The sequence below is a fragment of the Microchirus variegatus genome (genome assembly GCF_963457635.1).
Source record: "Microchirus variegatus genome assembly, chromosome: 10".
Classification (NCBI taxonomy): Eukaryota; Metazoa; Chordata; class Actinopteri; order Pleuronectiformes; family Soleidae; genus Microchirus; species Microchirus variegatus.
Window position 1 is genome coordinate 7,617,417 of NC_139811.1, and position 18,806 is coordinate 7,636,222.

The 18,806-nt window shown below is 40.1% G+C and overlaps 1 protein-coding gene across 2 annotated transcripts; it reads left to right on the forward strand.

Moving 5' to 3' along the window:
- The first annotated feature begins 896 nt into the window (after positions 1-896).
- hook2 (hook microtubule-tethering protein 2) lies at positions 897-18,559 on the forward strand. Of its 2 annotated transcripts, none has more exons than XM_083896912.1 (22): positions 897-1,061; positions 1,720-1,802; positions 2,447-2,519; positions 2,652-2,702; positions 2,806-2,938; positions 3,158-3,225; positions 3,451-3,516; positions 4,239-4,319; positions 6,685-6,851; positions 7,009-7,149; positions 8,285-8,486; positions 8,646-8,756; positions 10,284-10,371; positions 11,277-11,343; positions 11,692-11,829; positions 13,167-13,254; positions 14,422-14,456; positions 14,534-14,616; positions 14,712-14,815; positions 15,425-15,532; positions 15,621-15,692; positions 16,852-18,559. In XM_083896912.1, exons 1-22 carry the CDS (start codon positions 1,017-1,019, stop codon positions 16,978-16,980), a joined length of 2,133 nt encoding a protein of 710 aa, XP_083753038.1. In that variant the 5' UTR covers positions 897-1,016; the 3' UTR covers positions 16,981-18,559. The 2 variants fall into 2 exon arrangements, with proteins under 2 accessions (XP_083753038.1, XP_083753039.1); XM_083896913.1 differs by having other exon boundaries at positions 906-938.
- The last annotated feature ends 247 nt before the right edge of the window (positions 18,560-18,806 follow it).

Below are 18,806 nucleotides of genomic sequence, written 5' to 3' on the forward strand. Positions count from 1 at the left end.
TTTCTGTAGCTATTTGTCAACTAGAGCCATCCAGTGGTGCTTTGAGGAACTGCAAGTGGATGGAACATTATCTATATGCTATATATTGGATTATGTAGAACATACTCCACAGTTGTATTCAATAGGAGATATATATACACACACACACACACACACACACACACACACACACACACATATATATATATATATAAATACACACATATATACGTATATATGTGTGTATATATGTGTGTGTGTGTGTATATATATATATATACACACACACACACACACATGTGTATATATATGTGTGTGTGTATATATACACACATACACACACGTTCACATATATACGTATATATGTGTGTGTATATATGTGTGTGTGTCTATATATATATACACATATTCAGGTTCAGTGTTTTTAAACTGTCAGTTTTACATCAGGCCTTTTTCTGTAGCTATTTATATATACACATATATAAGTATACGTAAGTGTTTGGACTATAATGAATAAAATATACCAGACCATAACTCAAATAAATGTGTATATATTTACTATTGAATATATATATATATATGTTTATATTTATATTTATATTTATATGTATGTATGCAGTGCCTTTAATTTCAGTTTGTGTGAGTGATAAGAACATTTTACATTTCGAACGTTCTAAATGTTATATCTTATATATGTTGTTTTAACGTTCAAAACAATAAAAGAGTGCAACAACACTAAACGACTAGCTTACCGTCTACTTCCTCTTCCCATTTTAACCCGGGAAGCTCGCGCATAAAATAATGCGTTTCCATGGTAACACTATTAATACGGAAGCCCGCTCCGATAACGGGAGCCGTAGCGCGAAGCAGCACCAGCCAGGAGCAGGCAGCAGCGGGAGGAGTAGGAGTAGGAGGAGGAGGCCATGGCTCGATATTGAGTGACGTGGACAGTGTCAGGAGTGAGTAACAAACTTCGTGGGAATAAAAAAGTCTCGGCCTCTCTGTCAGCTCGCCCAGGATCCACTGACCACAACACAATGAGTGTGGATAAAGCAGAGCTCTGTGACTCACTGTTTACCTGGGTAAGTTTGATTTTAGGCAGCTTAGTAGCATTGGCTAACAGCCGGGGCTAACAGGTGACAGCAGGTGGACGCTAAGTAAGCGGTAAAACACCGTTGTTGTTGCGAGTTAAAGCTTCACACGGTGAACACACACCCACGCAATTCATTGCATATGTGAAGTGAACATATAAGCAGTTGCCAGGCGTCAATGCTGTGTGTTTTGTAGCTTAGGGTCGCTAGCCGGCCAAGCTAACAAGCTAAACAGCCAGCTTGAAAGTTTGCCCTTTGTGGTCTGTTAGCTTGTTATCTGTGTTGACAAACTGACTGCAGGGTCAGCAACGTTGGCTGGGACAAAAACAAGCCCACATAGCTCAGTGTAAGCTCGCAGTCTTATGCAGTAATGGTAGGCTGTCCAAAATAGTCACTCCTGAAGCTCAGGGAAAATCCACTTGTTTGGTGCTTCAAAACACAGACAGCCTATCATATTAATAGGTTGCTAAATTGGGCTGTTATCAGGGCTTAGTGTCAGTATCTGACCTATAATTTCATAACTCTTCTACTGCAATGTGATTTAGTGCTGGTCCCATCACAATTTTATCAATTATGGACCACATGTGATCTGTGACACAAATAATGAACACATTCTTGTTGTTTTTTTACTTCTTCTTCCCAATTTCAGTTGCAGACGTTTCAGGTGCCGTCATGCGGCAGCAAGCAGGACCTCATGAGCGGCGTGGCCATTGCTCATGTGCTGCACAGAATGTAAGGACACATGCATGCTTTGTATTATTAAGAATGGAACCCGATGAATTCTGGTAATTCTGTGGCACGTGTCGATCTTCAGAAAGCAGGGAAGCTGATGGATGATAATGATGCTATTTAATAGCAACAAATGGTACACAAAATTGCTTAGGCATGTCTCTCCAATCTGCCTGGCGCTGGGCAATAATTTAATTTAATTCATGATAGCCTTTTTGGTCAAAGTGCCCTGCCCTATGCTCACATAGATTTGCTTATCTTGTGTGGTTTGCACTGAACTGATTTCAAACCTGCACACAGCCATTAGCTATTCAAATTTTAAATCTCATTTTGATACAGGCTGGATTATTTAGGTTATCTTTGTTTTCTCAGAGTGAATTTACCCAGCTGTAGCCTTGAAACCCATACTTTTATTTTTCCAAAGTAAACCAGTGTGTCCAGGCCTAATGAACGTTGCCCTCCCACATACAATTATTTTACTTTTTAGGTCAATTTAATTGCCTATTGAGCGTTATTCCTTTGTGCGATGTGTGACTTTTACTGAACTCTCTTATTCAAACTCCGTCGTACTGTGGCCTCCTGTGAATACTGATGTCCAGAGACTTGTTGTCCTTGTCACTGGAATTCTCTTGTGCTCTCATTAACAGAGACTCCTCTTGGTTTAATGTGACATGGCTGGGCAGGATCAAGGAGGAGAGCGGGGCCAACTGGCGCCTCAAGGTAATTTGTGAAACAACAGGATGTGACATAAAACTGTACAGCAACTAAAAGTGCGCAAGATGTCCAGGTTTTTATTTTTTACTTCTTCCCCTGATGAGAATATGGGTCTTAACTGTTGTTTTGTTCTTTCAGGTCAGCAACTTGAAGAAGATTCTGAAGAGTATGATGGAGTATTATCATGATGTAAGAACATAGTAATCTTTTTTAATTAAATTTGCAGTTGTATGAATTTCTTGTTTGTTTGTTTTTTGCTATACTTACACTCAGTTCTGTCTTATCTGAACAGGTGCTCGGTCATCATGTGTCAGATGAGCACTTGCCAGATGTTAACCTCATCGGAGAGATGGGCGATGAGACTGAGCTGGGCAAGCTGGTGCAGCTCGTACTGGGCTGTGCTGTTAGTTGTGAGAAAAAACAAGGTAAGTTGTCGGCTTTGACAGAACCAAGAACCAAGCAGATGCAGCCATCTGTGAAGAAAACACACAGGATTAACTCAAAAGTCAGCTCACATGATTCTTGTTTAATGTCACTTGTGGCTTGAAAGCAAAGATCGCTTTGAAACGACCACATGCTGTTTTCGTGTCGATCTGTATTTGGCAGCGCCGTCATTGTACTCTGTTATTGTCTTGTAAACGCAGAACAAATACAACAAATAATGACACTTGAGGAATCAGTCCAGCATGTTGTGATGACAGCCATTCAGGAGGTGAGTGAGCCTTTTGTTTATCCTCTCCTTTGAAGTAATCTTAGAAAATGGATAACATCCAAATCTTTAATAGTTCTTTAATACTATTCCGCACTCAAATTTATGGAAAAAAAACGCTGCACAAAAAAGAAGTTTGTCATTCTTTATCCGACAAAGCTAGGCATGAAATCAATAATCCCGGTTTTGGGAATAATCTTGTGTTCTCTTGCCCTTTTTTTTTTTTAGCTTTTGTCAAAGGAACCTTCATCTGAACCAGGAAGCCCAGAGACCTACGGAGACTTTGACCACCAGGTAAAACCTGAACACTTTGGTTCCTTCTCTGTATAGTTGGTGTTTACTTGCTCATTGATTTCTGAAGTGATGGATCCCATTCGTTTCCCCCCCGTTGTAGAGCAGCCGATCATTGGTGCTCAGTCGTCAGTGAATAAAACTAGCAGACATCAGTAGAGTTCTGATTCTGCAATTCACCATGGCAAGGCTTGTGTTTAATTCACATTAATGCAGTTAACAGAAAAAAAAGTAGAGCCTGAGTAGTAGACAGCCAATCTATGAAAACTATTCCCTTATACTTCCCTATTTCATAGATGAGATTAGTTGGTAGACTTAAGTTTCCTTGCCAAAATCATTAAATATTAACCACACAACACACATTAACTATTCTACATTCTGAGAGAATGAGCATTTAAAGGTTTTAATGTTTTCTACCATCTATTAGGGCTTAGCCATGTATCGGTCAGGACAATATTTGCACATAAGAAATATTGCTCCTCCTACGATTTGAAAATTACAGAAGGCCATAATGCCATTTTGATTCAATTTCCATGAATTGTTCATCCCTACCATGTACTAGTTCCTTTTTTGTTTTGCATAGAAGACCGAACAATCAGGCATGTTGTGACACAACTTTTATTTCTGTTACTGAAAACCCATGTCACAAATTAATTTTAATTTAATTATATTTACTCCATATTACTGACTGGTCTCTTTCAACATTATATGCTGTATGCTTGCAGTCCAGGAAGTACTATTTCCTGAGTGAGGAGCCAGATGAGAAGGAGGACCTGAGTCAGCGCTGTCAAAACCTGGAACATCAGGTTGGTTTTAATTAAGTTGGTTTACAGTACTGTACAAAAGTCAAATTCTGTGATCACTGCCCAGGACCATACTATAAGTTTAAGATCAGGTCACAATTTCCTGGAATATTGGTGATTTATTGTTCCAATAAAGTGATTAAGAGATAATTATACTGTATGATCATTATAGCATTGTTAAAGCAACACATCTAATGGTGGCCTGAGACTTTGGCATATGTAGTAAATGTCATGTTTTGGAAGGATTTTTTGCAACCTTGATCTTATGATTTGATTTTGTTGATTTGAGTTACTCTAGTACAGGGGTCTGCAACCTTTAGAATGAAAAGAGCCATATTGTCACTCCTCCACCTAAATACAAATAATCTGGAGCCACAAAAAAACCTATTTGAATCTTAAAATTAAGTTAATGTCATGTATAAAGTTGTACATATATATACAATATTTAAAGAACTACAGTTTGTTCGATTTATGACATTTTAGAACTACAAAAAGAAAACTGTTGACATTTCATTGCTGCTTATACCCCACCTCTTACAAAGTGTATAAAAAAAAAAAGACTTTGAAATGAAATAAAACTATTTAATGTAGTTTATGCTGGAGAAAACCTGCCTGGCATAAGTACATGGATCTAAAAATGCACAGGACCTCAAATGTGTACTACTTTATGTACACATTACTGTAATTTAATGGCTTTCAAAACATTTTTATATATGCCTTTATCTGTACAATACATTGCACTGCAGAGGGGCTGAAGAGCCACATGAGGCTCTGGAGGTTGCAGAACCCTGCTCTAGTAGCAGGAAGCTGTCCCAGACTGTGTGTTATTTTACAGTGCAGCCACACAAACTCGCAGTAATTCAGTAAAAGTTTTGTGGGCTTGTTAAGGAGTTGCAGGTATGCAGCCTGTCCTCTGCAGACCACAATTCCCCATAACTGAATCATCATCTGCTGAAGGAAAAACTATAATCCACCGTAAAGAAACGAAACAAACAAAAAAAGCAGACAATTACCATGGCATCATGTTGTGGAATAATGTGTTTATGATAAAAGATAATTGTCAAGTCAGTCCCATTCTGTATCACATGTTTCACTGGCTGAATGCTGTTGATGTGAAACGGCAGAAGCAGGAAATGTTTGGTATGCATTGGCAGCAACTGTGGCTGTAGCAAACAATCGCTGTCTTATGTCAATTAGAAAACGGGATTATATGCTGCATTGTTTCCTATTGAGCTATGCAGAGCAGGAATCCAGTACCTTTCAGACCACAGAGGTGTTTGGAGGTGATGAGTTGGTATTTATGTGTTCAGCACAAGTGTTCTATGGTTTTTGTGGCGATAAAAGATATTTAAAGTGTACGTACATGGCATTCAGATTGTTAGAGGCTGTAGTTGTTGCTGAACCTTTGACTGCAGTTTGCCTGCAGCTTTTCTGCTATGGTCTTTATTGATTATCCCGCCTGAGACTTTGTGTTCCCATTGCTTGTTTTTGCTGTACTGACCGAGAAAGGATTCATTTAGTTTTTTTTTTTTTTTCCAACACTCTTGTCAATAGTTGCATAACATCAAGATAAAACTGACACATTGCCCTGGGATGGAGCAGTAGCCAACAATAATTTGTACCGCTACCAGCCCACCTGTTTGTTTACTTGCATCACGCCCACGCATTTGGGATTAGTCATTTGTGTTGTTTTCAAAGCTATTTACCGTTACTGGTCCTGTGCTAAAGCATGCAATCTGTCCTTGAAGTTCAGTGGATGTTTTTGAAAACGGGAAAAAGATGTCCAGCAGGTAAATATACGCTCCTCTTTTGAATAGTGTACTGCGAGCTTCTCTAACTGTAACCTCAGCTCAGCCTGACTCAAAGTAATGCATCTCTGAAGAGCACAGTCTCCCTCTCTCTACGTCTCCGTCCAAAACCTTCAGCCCGAATTCAGAACGTTTCTCTTCTCCTACTGTAACAGTGCAACCAGTATCACTAAAGCTCCCAAGCTATGTATATTTTTCTATTTATATCACGAGAGGCTGGGTTGGACCCTAAGGCTAATTCTAACAACTAGCACTGTTGAGAAAGTTCCATTTGTTTGAAAGCAATCACACCAGCTGACTGACTATGACTGAGCATGTGAAATGAGAGCAAGCATGTGTTGGAGGTCCTAGTCCCTGCATTAATGGTGGTCAGTCTTCTTTACCTCTTTGACTTACTTGAATGCCAGTTCTGTGGCTCTTTTTTTGGATTGAGAACTCTTTTATCCTCTAGTATTTTATTCCTTCATACAGCTATAGATCTTTATTTTGTGAGCCTTCATCGCTTCTCTCTAATATCCTCTGTTCCGCCTCATTTCACCCCCACTCCCCTTCACCGACAGTTGTCGGTGGCGCTGGAGGAAAAGTTGACCCTGCAAGCAGAGGCTCGCGCCCTGAAGGAAAAGCTGAGCCGCCGTGATTCCCTGGACACCACCACCACTTCCATCACCGGCAAAAAGCTGCTGCTGCTGCAGAGTCAGATGGAGCAGCTGCAAGAAGAAAACTACAGGTACAAACACAAACACACACACACTTTCTTGTTTTGGAAAACATTTTACTTGGACAACTAGACCCATACTTATGTACATAATACAAGTGTAGTGTGTATGGTTTCTTTCTTTTTAATCATATAATGAACCCATGTTTTCCCCTATTCTATCTCTCAGACTGGAGAACAGCAGAGATGACTTGCATCTGCGAGAAGAGATTTTGGAGCGGGAGGTGACCGACCTGCAGCTGCGTAATGAAGAGTTGACCAGCCTAGCGCAGGAGGCCCAGGCCCTCAAAGACGAGATGGACATCCTCAGGTGAGAGAACTAGCGCTGAGCTGCATTTATGATAGTCAACCTTTTCTTGAAAATGACATTCAAATTGAACTTTGTACTCTGTTTAACTTCACAATGTCATCAGGGTATCCGTGGGGTCTTAAAAAGTCTTAAATCCACTAATTTAAATTTAAGGCCTTAAAATGTCTTAAATTCTCCTAAAATCTCCTAAAAGGTCTTAAGTACAATTTTGAAAGGTCTTAAAAATCTATTAATGTTACTTTTATTCAAAACATGCATAAACTTCAGTCTCGCTTTGAAATGTTTCTATTTTCAATGATGCGATAACATAACTACAACATGGAACTAAAGTAGGCCACCTGTGCTGCCCAGTGAGAATTTATCGAGCACCACTAGCTAGTGTGCTGTGTGCGCGCGTCACGGTGTGTTACAGCTCAGCATAGCAGCTGAAATAACTTCATGAAAGCGAAGCGGAATTGCTTGCATAAGATGAGTAAGTGCAAGTTCAACAATTTGTGGCTCCAATTTTCCTTCAGCGGAAGGAAAAGTACATGTCTTTTGTACTTTTTTGCCAGTATGGATTTGAAATGGGACTTAAATTGTATTCATTATGGTCTTAAAAAAGTCTTAAAAAGTCTTAAATTTGACTTGTTGAAACCTGCAGAGACCCTGGTCATGCATGGTGGGACAAGGAGCTTCTCAAAATGCAATTAATTAGTGGTTAGTTGGTGGTGTTTTACAATAATTGGCATTAGAGTGAGTCTGCCCATGACTGAGCCCGAGATAATATTGATCAAACCTGAGAGAATATTGCAATTTTCTGACTGTCATGGTGGTTGTAGCCTTTTATTTATGGTTTCGGTAAAAGTCACACACCAAAATTACAGACTCACCATCAACACAAATCCCCAGCCTCATCTTTTAAGCAGTATTATAATTAATTAACTCGACAGAAACAACTCCCACACACCGACGTCCATTAGCTCCTCTCAGGCATCTGTGTTGATAATATGAATTTTATGCATGGACTCTGGCTTGCCACCACAGTTGTTGGTTTGCAGTTGAGTACATACCCACACAGTATTGAATTGTGTTTTACTGAAATTCCGTATTCCTGTGCTTGGGGCTCAACACATCCCACACATCTCCCCCTCAGGCATTCGTCTAATCGCGTGAACCAGCTCGAAACACTGGTGGAGACGTATAAGCGGAAGCTAGAGGATCTGGGAGACCTGCGAAGACAGGTGCGCCTCCTGGAGGAGCGCAATACTGTGTACATGCAGCGCACCTGTGAGCTGGAGGAGGAGCTACGCCGGGCGAACGCCGCCCGAAACCAGCTGGACACCTACAAGAGACAGGCAAGGAGGGGAGAGGGCGTCAGATACTTGCTGTCATGTTGACGTCCAAGTGGTGTTAAACACATCACTTGGCTTCTGCGCGTGTTTCGGGAAACGTCGCAGTTTGTATGGAGAGCTCCCGCCAACACCAGACTGTTGCTATGCTTCCTTTTCTTGCAGGCTCATGAGCTTCACACCAAGCACTCAGCAGAGGCCATGAAAGCTGAGAAGTGGCAGTTTGAGTACAAGAACCTTCACGACAAGTATGACGCACAGCTGAAGGAGAAAGAAGTGAGTCGGTGAAAACCGTCAGGAAATAAAAGTTCTCTTGTGAAGGGGGTGCACAGTGCTTTTACTGTAATGCTTTAGCAATGTGTAGCATCTGTGTGTATGGTCTATGGTATGGCATACACTACAGTCTTGTCATATGGACGATACCACGTTTTCATGTCTGATACGGTTATCCCAAACTCGAGTTACCGATATTAGTCCAATACAGTCGTTTTAGACCATCTATGAACTATTAAGATGTTACCAATGCAGTTATTTCAAAGATATAATTCTCCAACTGTGTAACAAATTGTTGTTCTCCCAAAGAAGAAGAAGAAACAAACAGTCCAAACATGACTCTGAACTATTAATTATCAATTAAATTGGCTAAATTGCAAAGGCTGCAATTGAAACTTCTATTCCACAAAAAAACAACCTTGTTCTATTAACGTTCAATTAAGAAATGCAGCACAAGAATTTTAGAAGAGAATCGTATCTTGAAGTTCTTATCTTTGCTGTTGACTATTTAAAATGTCAATGGTATCCTCTGGTGATGCCCGTTTTTTTTTTTGTTTTTTTATCCATGAAAAATACCTTAAAAATTTATATTGAAATCACAATATGTCAGGAGAATGTATATTTTACAAAATTGAACACCTTTTTTCAAATAAGCGCAGAGCAACACCACACATTTTAGCCACTTTCATAGAAGATACTCCCCAGTATTGCTTCTACAGGCCATGAGTTCAGCCTTTCCTTCTGCAGACGCCTCTCTCACTTATGACACGCGTGACAGGTGACATGGATGTGAATGAATGAGCTTCAAGCTTTGCTGGCTGAGTGATTATGTTACAAGTAAATATAGCTCCTTATCAAAGCACAGTTTACATTACACATATTTTGATATTGTCATACGACATTGCTAAAAAAAGATATTTCCTGTTCAAAGCAGCAAATGTTGCATCAAAATACTGGATATTATGCGAACAGGAAGTAGGAAATGACTAAAGCTATTTTTTGTATTATGTCATGTGGCAACATTGGGGCAAACTTAACTTCCTTCTCATACTTCATAAAGTTTTTGTTCTCAACAGTTTTCAATTGCGTCCTCCATTTTCACATTGTCCATACACCATATACCAGGTCTTGTTGTGATGACAACGACACACACACACACACATGCGTCAGGAGAAACTGTTGCCAGGCAAATATCATACTATTCTTCAGTGGACTCCCACGTCCAGTGTCAGTTCTAGCACCTTCTGTAATCTGACAGCAGTGATAAATGTTGCCTCGTGAGTTGTGGGAGCAATTAAGAAATACACATTGCACTAATGTGTCTACATATACTGTACATTCATAATAATCCTGTCCAGGAAACGCCGCACTCCCTGGTACATGATGTAGAAATAAGTTCCATATCCCATGTGTATGTTTACAAAAGGACTGTTTTTTCTTTTTGGTCAAACATCAGATGGGTTCACCCTCATTTTTATTCCCACTGAATCTCTACACCCTGTGAACTGGTGCTGTGCTTTGTTTCTTTAGCGTCTGATCTCGGAGAGAGATACGCTTCGGGAGACGAATGACGAGCTCAGGTGTGCACAAGTCCAGCAGAGGTGCCTCAGTGGAGCAGGTGAGTCTTGGTAGTCCTCAGTCTAGACGTAAATCTTAATAAATGAGTCACAATCTGGTTAAATAATTTTTTACAAAATTGTACATTGAAGTCTCTATAAAGTATATATTTTATTTCTTCTAACTTTTTCCCACAGGAAATTGTGTTACTAACCACCTTAGCAAAGATTAATGATTTCAAAATGTCATGAAGTGTTTAATAGGTGTGAACACACACACACACTGACCTACACTTTAGTGGGGACCAACGTCAGTCAACGTCGCCGTTCTTCAGTGTTTGTACAGAATATAAACGTAAACACTCAAAGTTAACAAACCTGTATGGTTGTAAGCGACATTCTCACCATTTTGTCTGCAGTTTAAACAACAAACACTTGTGCACTTCATGTCCTCATCTTTGGAGGCTTTGGAGATATAGAGGAGATGTGTCTGTGTGTCCTGTGCTGGCATTTTAGCTAGCTAGCAAACCAAAGGCAGTCGAATGGGAGCAGGAACATTTACTCAAGAGTGAAGAGTAAACCACTGATGAAGCACTCTGAGGGTTTTATATCATAACAGCATTTGAGGAGTTATGCTAACTATGGCATCACCAAGAATTTCTTTTTTTTTTTTTTTTACTCTTCGACATTTATAATGTGTGAAGATGAAAATCTCTGCATTTGCTTTACACACATTATAACGTTTTGCCATGCAATATGCTAGTTTTAAATTTCCATATACATATATATATATATATATATATATATATATAAGCTGTTGACTGAAATGGCTGTAAAGCAAACAACTTGTACTCTAGATTCAAATAAATGAATTAATTAAAACAGTACTCATCAAGACCATTTGTTGTAGGGTTAGGGTTATGAAACTCTTTTGTCAAATTCTCCATTGATGTCTTTGTCTCCACAGGAGGCCTGTCTGACCCTGGTGTCACTGTAGGGAACCTTGCCGCAGAGATCATGCCCACTGAGCTCAAGTATGTCTGTTATTATTTATTACTATCATTCCAAAGCTGTATGTGTGTGACGTTGAGGGGTTTATTAGACTTCTGAATCACCAGTAGCCCACTCAAACTATTATAGTTATCCTAAGTCTTGATATAAACTACTCAGACCTTCTACCAAAGCCACATACGTTTATTTTTAGACCTTATCTGCGCAATTGGCCCCCGAAAGAGCGACACATGGCAGCACATTTGGTTTGGGCATTGTCAGATAGAAGGCTTCGTCACAGCATGTTTTATTTTTTTGTGTGTGCGTTTTCACCACTCCCTGACCTCTTTCCTTTGTCCTCCACTTTCTTTTCCTGTTCATTCTTTCAACAGAGAGACAGTTGTGCGCCTTCAGAGTGAAAACAAGATGCTCTGTGCACAGGAGGAAAGCTACAGACAGAGGCTAGTGGAGGTGCAGGCCGAGCTAGAGGAAGCTCAGCGCAGCAGGAACACTCTGGAAACTCAGAACAGGTAGGAAAGCGTATATGTGTGTGTGTGTGTGTGTGTCCTCAACATGAATAAATAAATAATCATTCCACTTCTCTCTTGCCATATTGTGTGCTCCTGGACATTAAGCTGCTTGTTTGGCTGATAGTAGGAGTGATGTCTGCCTAAATGTCAACTCACCCTCTGGACTGTGTGCTCAACTGCGCTGTGTGGGCTGCATTGGAGGACAGACAGCAGAAAGCCAGATTGTCCCTTGACTGTGCGCGTGTGTGTGTATATATGTGTGTGTGTGTTTACATGCCTGTGGGCATGTGGACATGTGGGTGGACTGTGCGTGTGTATTACAACACCAGGCCCAGGGTGTGGGAAGCATCCTCAGCAACAGTAACAGGAGGAGAGCAGGGGAGTGGAGGGGAGCATACTCAGCGGAGCAGAGCTGGGATTGGCCAGGCAGCTCGCTCGCTAAGGATCCATGTGATACAATGCAAACATCTTCCACTATGAGACCAAACTTACCAACCTTAGGTTTCTTCTTTCGTTCTAATGCATTTGTCTCAAAGTCAAACCTGGGGGCCAACGAGAGTCTAGTGTGGTCAGGAGGGGGCTGGCCTAGACACAAAAATTGGTGGAAAAAACAAATTTCGACAACTTTTTGATGTGTCAAGTAGGGATGTGAATCTTTGGGTGGCTCACGATTCGATTACGATTCTTAGGGTCACGATTCGATTCAAAATCGATTCTGGATTCAAAAATGGATACAAGGCATAGTGTGTTAAGGCAAATTATGGCATCAAAACAATACAATTTGTATAAGATAATGTGATCATGTGATCACTCAAAGGCAAACTTAAGACAAAAGTTAACATTTATTCATTCAAAACAAATAAAAACTTACTTACTGTACAAAAAATAACTTGCATAAATAAAAGCTTAGGCTAGCTGCCTTTTTCTCCCTGAAGTTACAAAAATAAACTGTACACAAACGAGAAACTTTAAATAATAAAAAAAAAAAAAGATTTTTGAAGTTTGTGAATCGTCGATGATTAGAATCGCTGTAATCGATTGGACGGCCGCATATGGCCCGCGAGCCACTAGTTTGACACATGCTCACATCCTCGAGTGTCCTCTCCTTTTTTTGTATTTCGTTATCGCCACCGTTTCTCGTATCTTCTCTTCTCTGCTGACATCACATCATCCTGTCCTCTAAAACGTCCTCCGGTACCCCATCCCACAACACATTGACTTCAAAGTCCTTCTCTTCCTCACCCCTGACATCACCATTTTATTTAAATTTCTACCGTACGTTTTTGTGTCTTTTTAATAACCTCTTATTTATTTATTTACCCCTCTCTGTGTCCCAGGTTGAACCAGCAGCAGATCTCAGAGCTGCGCGCTCAGATCGAGGAGCTCCAGAAAGCTCTGCAGGAGCAGGACAGCAAGAATGAAGACGTGAGTGGACAGAGCGAGAGAGAGAGACGGAGATCAGAAGAGAAGGAGAAAGACCTGCGTCCTTCTTCACTTTTAAAACTTTCCTCATCACTAATCTTAGTCCTCTACGATCTAGTTCAGATAAACAGTTGTCAAGTGGAAAAGTTTTGCTTTTTCTTGCAACTAATCAACTAGATCAGCTTGTGTGTTTTGTCTTCATCAGATAGTTGCTGTTATGATGAAGTAGAAATCATATTAGAAGTGCTTTTGCTACAGTATTTGTTAGGGATGGATTTTGAGAACTGGCTTTAAATTGGTACAGAAGTATCAATAAGTGTCTGGACAAATTAATACTTGTTTTACTCTACGTCTAATTTGGCTTATATAAAGGCGGGAATTGGAAATTGTTGACATCCAATTTGCACTTCTTTGTTTATAAGATTTGGGCTCACTTTGCTAAATTTGAGTTGCAGCGGTCTATAAACATGAGGTTAGCGCGGCATATTTGACGTTTGTGCTGCTGCTCACAGACGTGCAGCGTCCTCCGTGAAGCCTCCCTGTAGTTAATGCGATTATCTAGACACTGTTGGCATCTTTATGAGAACTTCATTTACTCAATAATCCCAGAGATAACATCGGTCAAGCAGCAGCAGCCTCAGAACAAGTACAAGTTTATTGTAAAAGATGTAAAGCCCATCACAACATGGGAGCTTTTAAACAACCTTAAAAAAGAAGACCCCGTCCCCTGGTTCAGGCATCATGAGCATCAAATGATACATATACATGTATGATACCCATCCCTATTAACCGTCCTCTTTTTGTGTGAGCACACTTGTTTGCATGCCAGTACACCGAGTGAGTAACCTGTCAAAGTTTTGCGTGTCTGTTCTCCTTGTAATACATGTTGTGTGGGACTTTAACCCAAGTCTGCTGTGGTGATTCACCGTTAACGCCTGCCCCTCTCTGTCTGTCTGTCTCTCTCCACCTGCCCCCGTCGGTCAACTCTGCCAAAATCAGGCTATCGTAAGTACGGCCCACCCTCTGTCCAACTGGCCCGTGATTTAACTCTTTAACAGCCTGGCCCTCACTTCATGTACCATGTTTGTTCATTTGTGTTTGTGTGCTATTTAAACAAAAACCTTGCTGGTTTTAATAGGGTTTTTTTCCCTGTTCTTTTTCCCCACCTAGTCTTCCTTATTGAAGAAGAAGCTTGAGGAGCATTTGTAAGTACCGTACTTCTCTTATGCGTCGTGCATCATGTGAGTTACAATCACATTCACTTGCTCTGTGCTCGTTGCAGGGAGAAGCTCCACGAAGCTCACTCCGACCTCCAAAAGAAAAGAGAGGTCATCGATGACCTCGAGCCCAAAGTGGACGGCAACAGTAAGTTGGCTCTTCTTTCGTCGTCGTCTTGCTCTGTCCTTGCTTCCTTCTCCTCTAAACGCTCGTTTTTTTAAAAACATTTTCCTTCCTCTCAGTGGTGAAGAAGATCGACGAACTCCAGGAGAGCCTGCGTAAAAAGGACGCCGACATGAAGCAGATGGAGGAGCGATACAAGCGCTATGTGGAGAAGGCGAGAACGGTCAGTACGCCTTCACTGAACAGCTCGTCCTTCTCGGCATGTAGCTCTAAATTTAAAAGAAGAAGGTGTTTTTTCAGTGAGTTAAAGGTCAAGTGTGTAAGAATTAGTGAGTGCAACAAAGTCCTTTCCAAAGCACATCAGGGAACTACGGTGGCCTTTCCTGTCCATTCTTTCTCCCTTTCTGCTGTTTCTTTCTTCTTCTTTGTTGGTTTATGTAGCAAGAGCCGTTCTTCATTTCATTGGTAAGCTTATGCCTCAGAACGCGAAATGCACATTCATCAAAGACTTATTCCAAGTTGATGAAAACCAAACCAAACGATCTTTATATTAAAGCTATTCAACACTTGTACACACATGCTCATGGGTAATTATATGCAATGTCTGTACAAAAATGCATTTATTTAAGTGGACTTTTGCTTATTTTTTGCTACTACATGAAGAAGTTTTGTGATCAAGTAGTGTCAAACTCTTATCCGCCAATCTTGCCAAAAGTCATTAGTGCTAGTGCTGCATTAGTTTTGACCTTTTTTTTTAAAGAACTGTCCTTCATGAGTGTGACAGAGTTGCATTAAATATAATGTCAAAGCATTAAAGCTGTCTTGTGTGCAGGTGATCAAAACCCTGGATCCCAAGCAGCAGCCGGTGACTGGTGCTCCTGACATTCAAGCTCTGAAGAACCAGCTGACGGAGAAGGAAAGAAGGATCCATCACCTGGAGGTGATTACATTTTATTTATATGTATATACTTGTATATCCACACAAAAAAATGATCTCACTAATGTGTATGTGATGTTTCTTTGCTCAGCACGACCATGAGAAGAGCAGAGTCCGACACGATCAAGAGGAGAAGCTCATCATCAGTGCGTGGTACAACATGGTAAGCCAGCGTACGAGCACATAACATGGTCTTTTAATAATGAGGCCAAAGGCGTCCATCGTCCAGATGAGGCTCATGAATCGGTCGCTGAAGGAGACGTATTCACTTGGAAGCTGCAAGGTTTTCTTTTGTTTAAATCCATACATGTGTTATTGCACAGCAGGTGAGGGGAAATCCTACGGTCAACGTCAGCTCCCAGGTTTTTGTTGCTCGCTAACAGATGGGAGTAAGTCACACATACGCAAATGTCTCAAGCCTTTAACCTTCAAGTCTCCAACAAGTCCGAAGTCCTTCTAGCAAGAATCAAGCAAGTCAAGTCGAGTCACTGCTTCAAATCAAGGAAGTTACAAGTCGAGGTGCCTGAATGTAGAAGATGATGATTTCCAAATATTCCAGTTTATTATGCTAAAAAAAGGCACTGTATTACTCATACAATCGAAGGACTACTTCATGGTCCCAAAAACATGAATATAAATAAAACTAGAGAGCCTAAAATGTAAAGAACACTGACGTTAGGCCTACGTTAAACCACGGAAATGCTTTTCAAATATTAGTCGGTCAGAAAAATGCTCATTCCGCACACTTCCCACAACCAGCTTTTGTCCCACCAAGACGTTAACTAGCGTTGGTTTAAAATAGCAACCGGCTGACTTCCTGTCTTACCTTCCCCTTTTTGTGGGATTTGAAGTCTCGAGTGGAATTTCACGTGGCGGCGTTGCCGGGTTTGTACGCGAGGCCGCTAAAAAAGCAGACGTATTCAAATTGTGATGTTTCCTATGGAGGACCAAAAATGACAAAACAATAAATAAATAAATGCAGATATAAATATTTAAATACATGAATAAATACATTAAAAAACAATACATTTTCATTATGAAAAGGGCTATTTCTGTATTTTTACACTTATTTATTTATTTATTGTTTTGTCATTTTTGATCCATACTTACCGCTCAATATTTGACAAAATGTAATGTGAAATTTGCGACTTAAGTCAGACTCAAGTCAAATCACATGACTTGTTGAGCATTTTTTAAAAGATGCATTTGAATGCCCTCTCAAAGCATTTGGTGGATTTATATTGTGTGAAAACAGATGTGCTGTAATGAAAGACTTTTGATTGACACTTGGTATGACCTCACTCTCTTTTTTTTTTCCTCAGGGCATGGCGTTGCATCAGAAAGTAACCGGCGAGCGCGTGGGACAGTCGAACCAGGCCATGTCCTTCCTCGCCCAGCAGAGACAGTCCACCAACGCCAGGAGAGGCCTGATTCGAAACCACCCAAGATAATGGGGTAAAAAAAAAAAAAAAATTTAAACAAAATAAAAAACAACGCTCTGGCAGGTGAACAAAACAATAAACACAGAGCTGATACTGACTGGAGATACAGCAATCCTCACCTGAACCTTTGTAACTTTGCCTTAATGCCTTCACTGGGTTGCTGCACCTCAAAGAGAATGTTTCCTTGCTGCTGCTGCCCCCTGCTGGATCGTAATGGTACAAGATGTGTTTTTTTATTTTCTTTTTTAACCTCTGCGTAGCCTCAGAGGAGAGTGAGTGAGGAGTAGGAGTCATAGCCTTAAAAAGAGACTCTGTCACCTTTTAAGGTGACTTGTTTCCTCTTTAGCTTCACAAACACTCCGATTGTTTTAATTTTTCCTATTGTTTTAATAATTTTTTTTTAAATACACAATGAAATGTGAATTAGTTTTGTCAAGGTTACAGGTGAAATGTGGTAGACGAGGTAGAGGCAATACATTTACTACTGTATATTTAATGCTGTAAAGCTACACAAGGCGTATTTGAACTAAGCTGAGGACATTAGCCATTAGCACACACCTCTTTGGTTTTGTTTAGTTGTATGTGTGTGTTTTGTTTTGCTTTGATAGTATATCAAAACCAGGAGGTTTGTTTAATGGCTTTAGTCTTATACTTACGTATATTTTTTTTCTCTAATGGATTATTCACAATAATACATTTAATTAGAATCTTACAAGGTACACCAAAGCACTTTCTCTCTAGATTGGGTGGGTTTGACCTTTGCCTCACTGCATACATTACTCTTGTGTCATTTTATTTAAAGATTCTAGGGTCACTTTCATCATGTCGAGTGCTAACGTGACTTCTATGAATGGTTTTCTCAACAATGTTCTCATTTGTTGCTAATGATTTGGATTTTATTTTGATTTTTTTTTTCTTTTCGTGCCCTCTTCCCAAAGACTGAAGCAGGGTGTTGTGGGTTGGACCTAATGGCACTCACCACTTTATTCTCCACTTTACACTGAGGCAACTGAAGACCTCTTTGTTTATCACAAAAGCTGGAAAAACACCATATCATTGTTTTAATCAGACTAAAAATGATCAAAACGTGGCTAATGGCTAACCTCATTCATAGTTCAACTGAAGTGGAAGGATTACGTTCATCAATACACTGGAATTCTTTTGATCTTTGTTGACAGGAAGTCAGCGGCAGACACAAAAGGCTGAGCCTGTAATAGATGGCTCATTTATCTGCACTCTTATCAGTTTTTATCCACTTTTGGTACTTTTACTTTTCAGCTGATGTAGTAACTTGTGTGTCCCATGTCAGAGCTGCTGGTTTTGTCCCTGTTAACATGTGTGCTATGATCCACAAAGACCAGAATCCTGCTGTTGTGTGCACATGCTTTTTTTTTTTTTCTACTCAAGTTTCATTCTTTTTGAGTTCATATTTATGGTGGTGTGTCATTATCTTTGCTGCACATTTGCATGGCTGGAAGGGTTGAACATTTTTGGTTATTGTATCATAACGGTCTAGTCGATTATAGCATACTGTACTTCACACAGGGATCTGAGGCAAGGCAAACATTTGTAGTCCTCTCTGCTCTACTTTTGCACTACAAATAAATGGGATCTTGAGAACTTGTGTTAAGTGTTTTATTTGTCTTTGTGTGTGAAAAGATATTTAAAGAACCATTCAAGAGAAGGGAGAAGAAGGGAGTTATGCCATTTTATTACACAATTGTTTTGAAATTTTTTTTTGTCCAAAATTTGACAAAAACTTCATACTACACTACTATACAAACGGACTTCCTGTGTTGCACTCAAAACATTCCGGGTGTCTCATATCCAAAGGC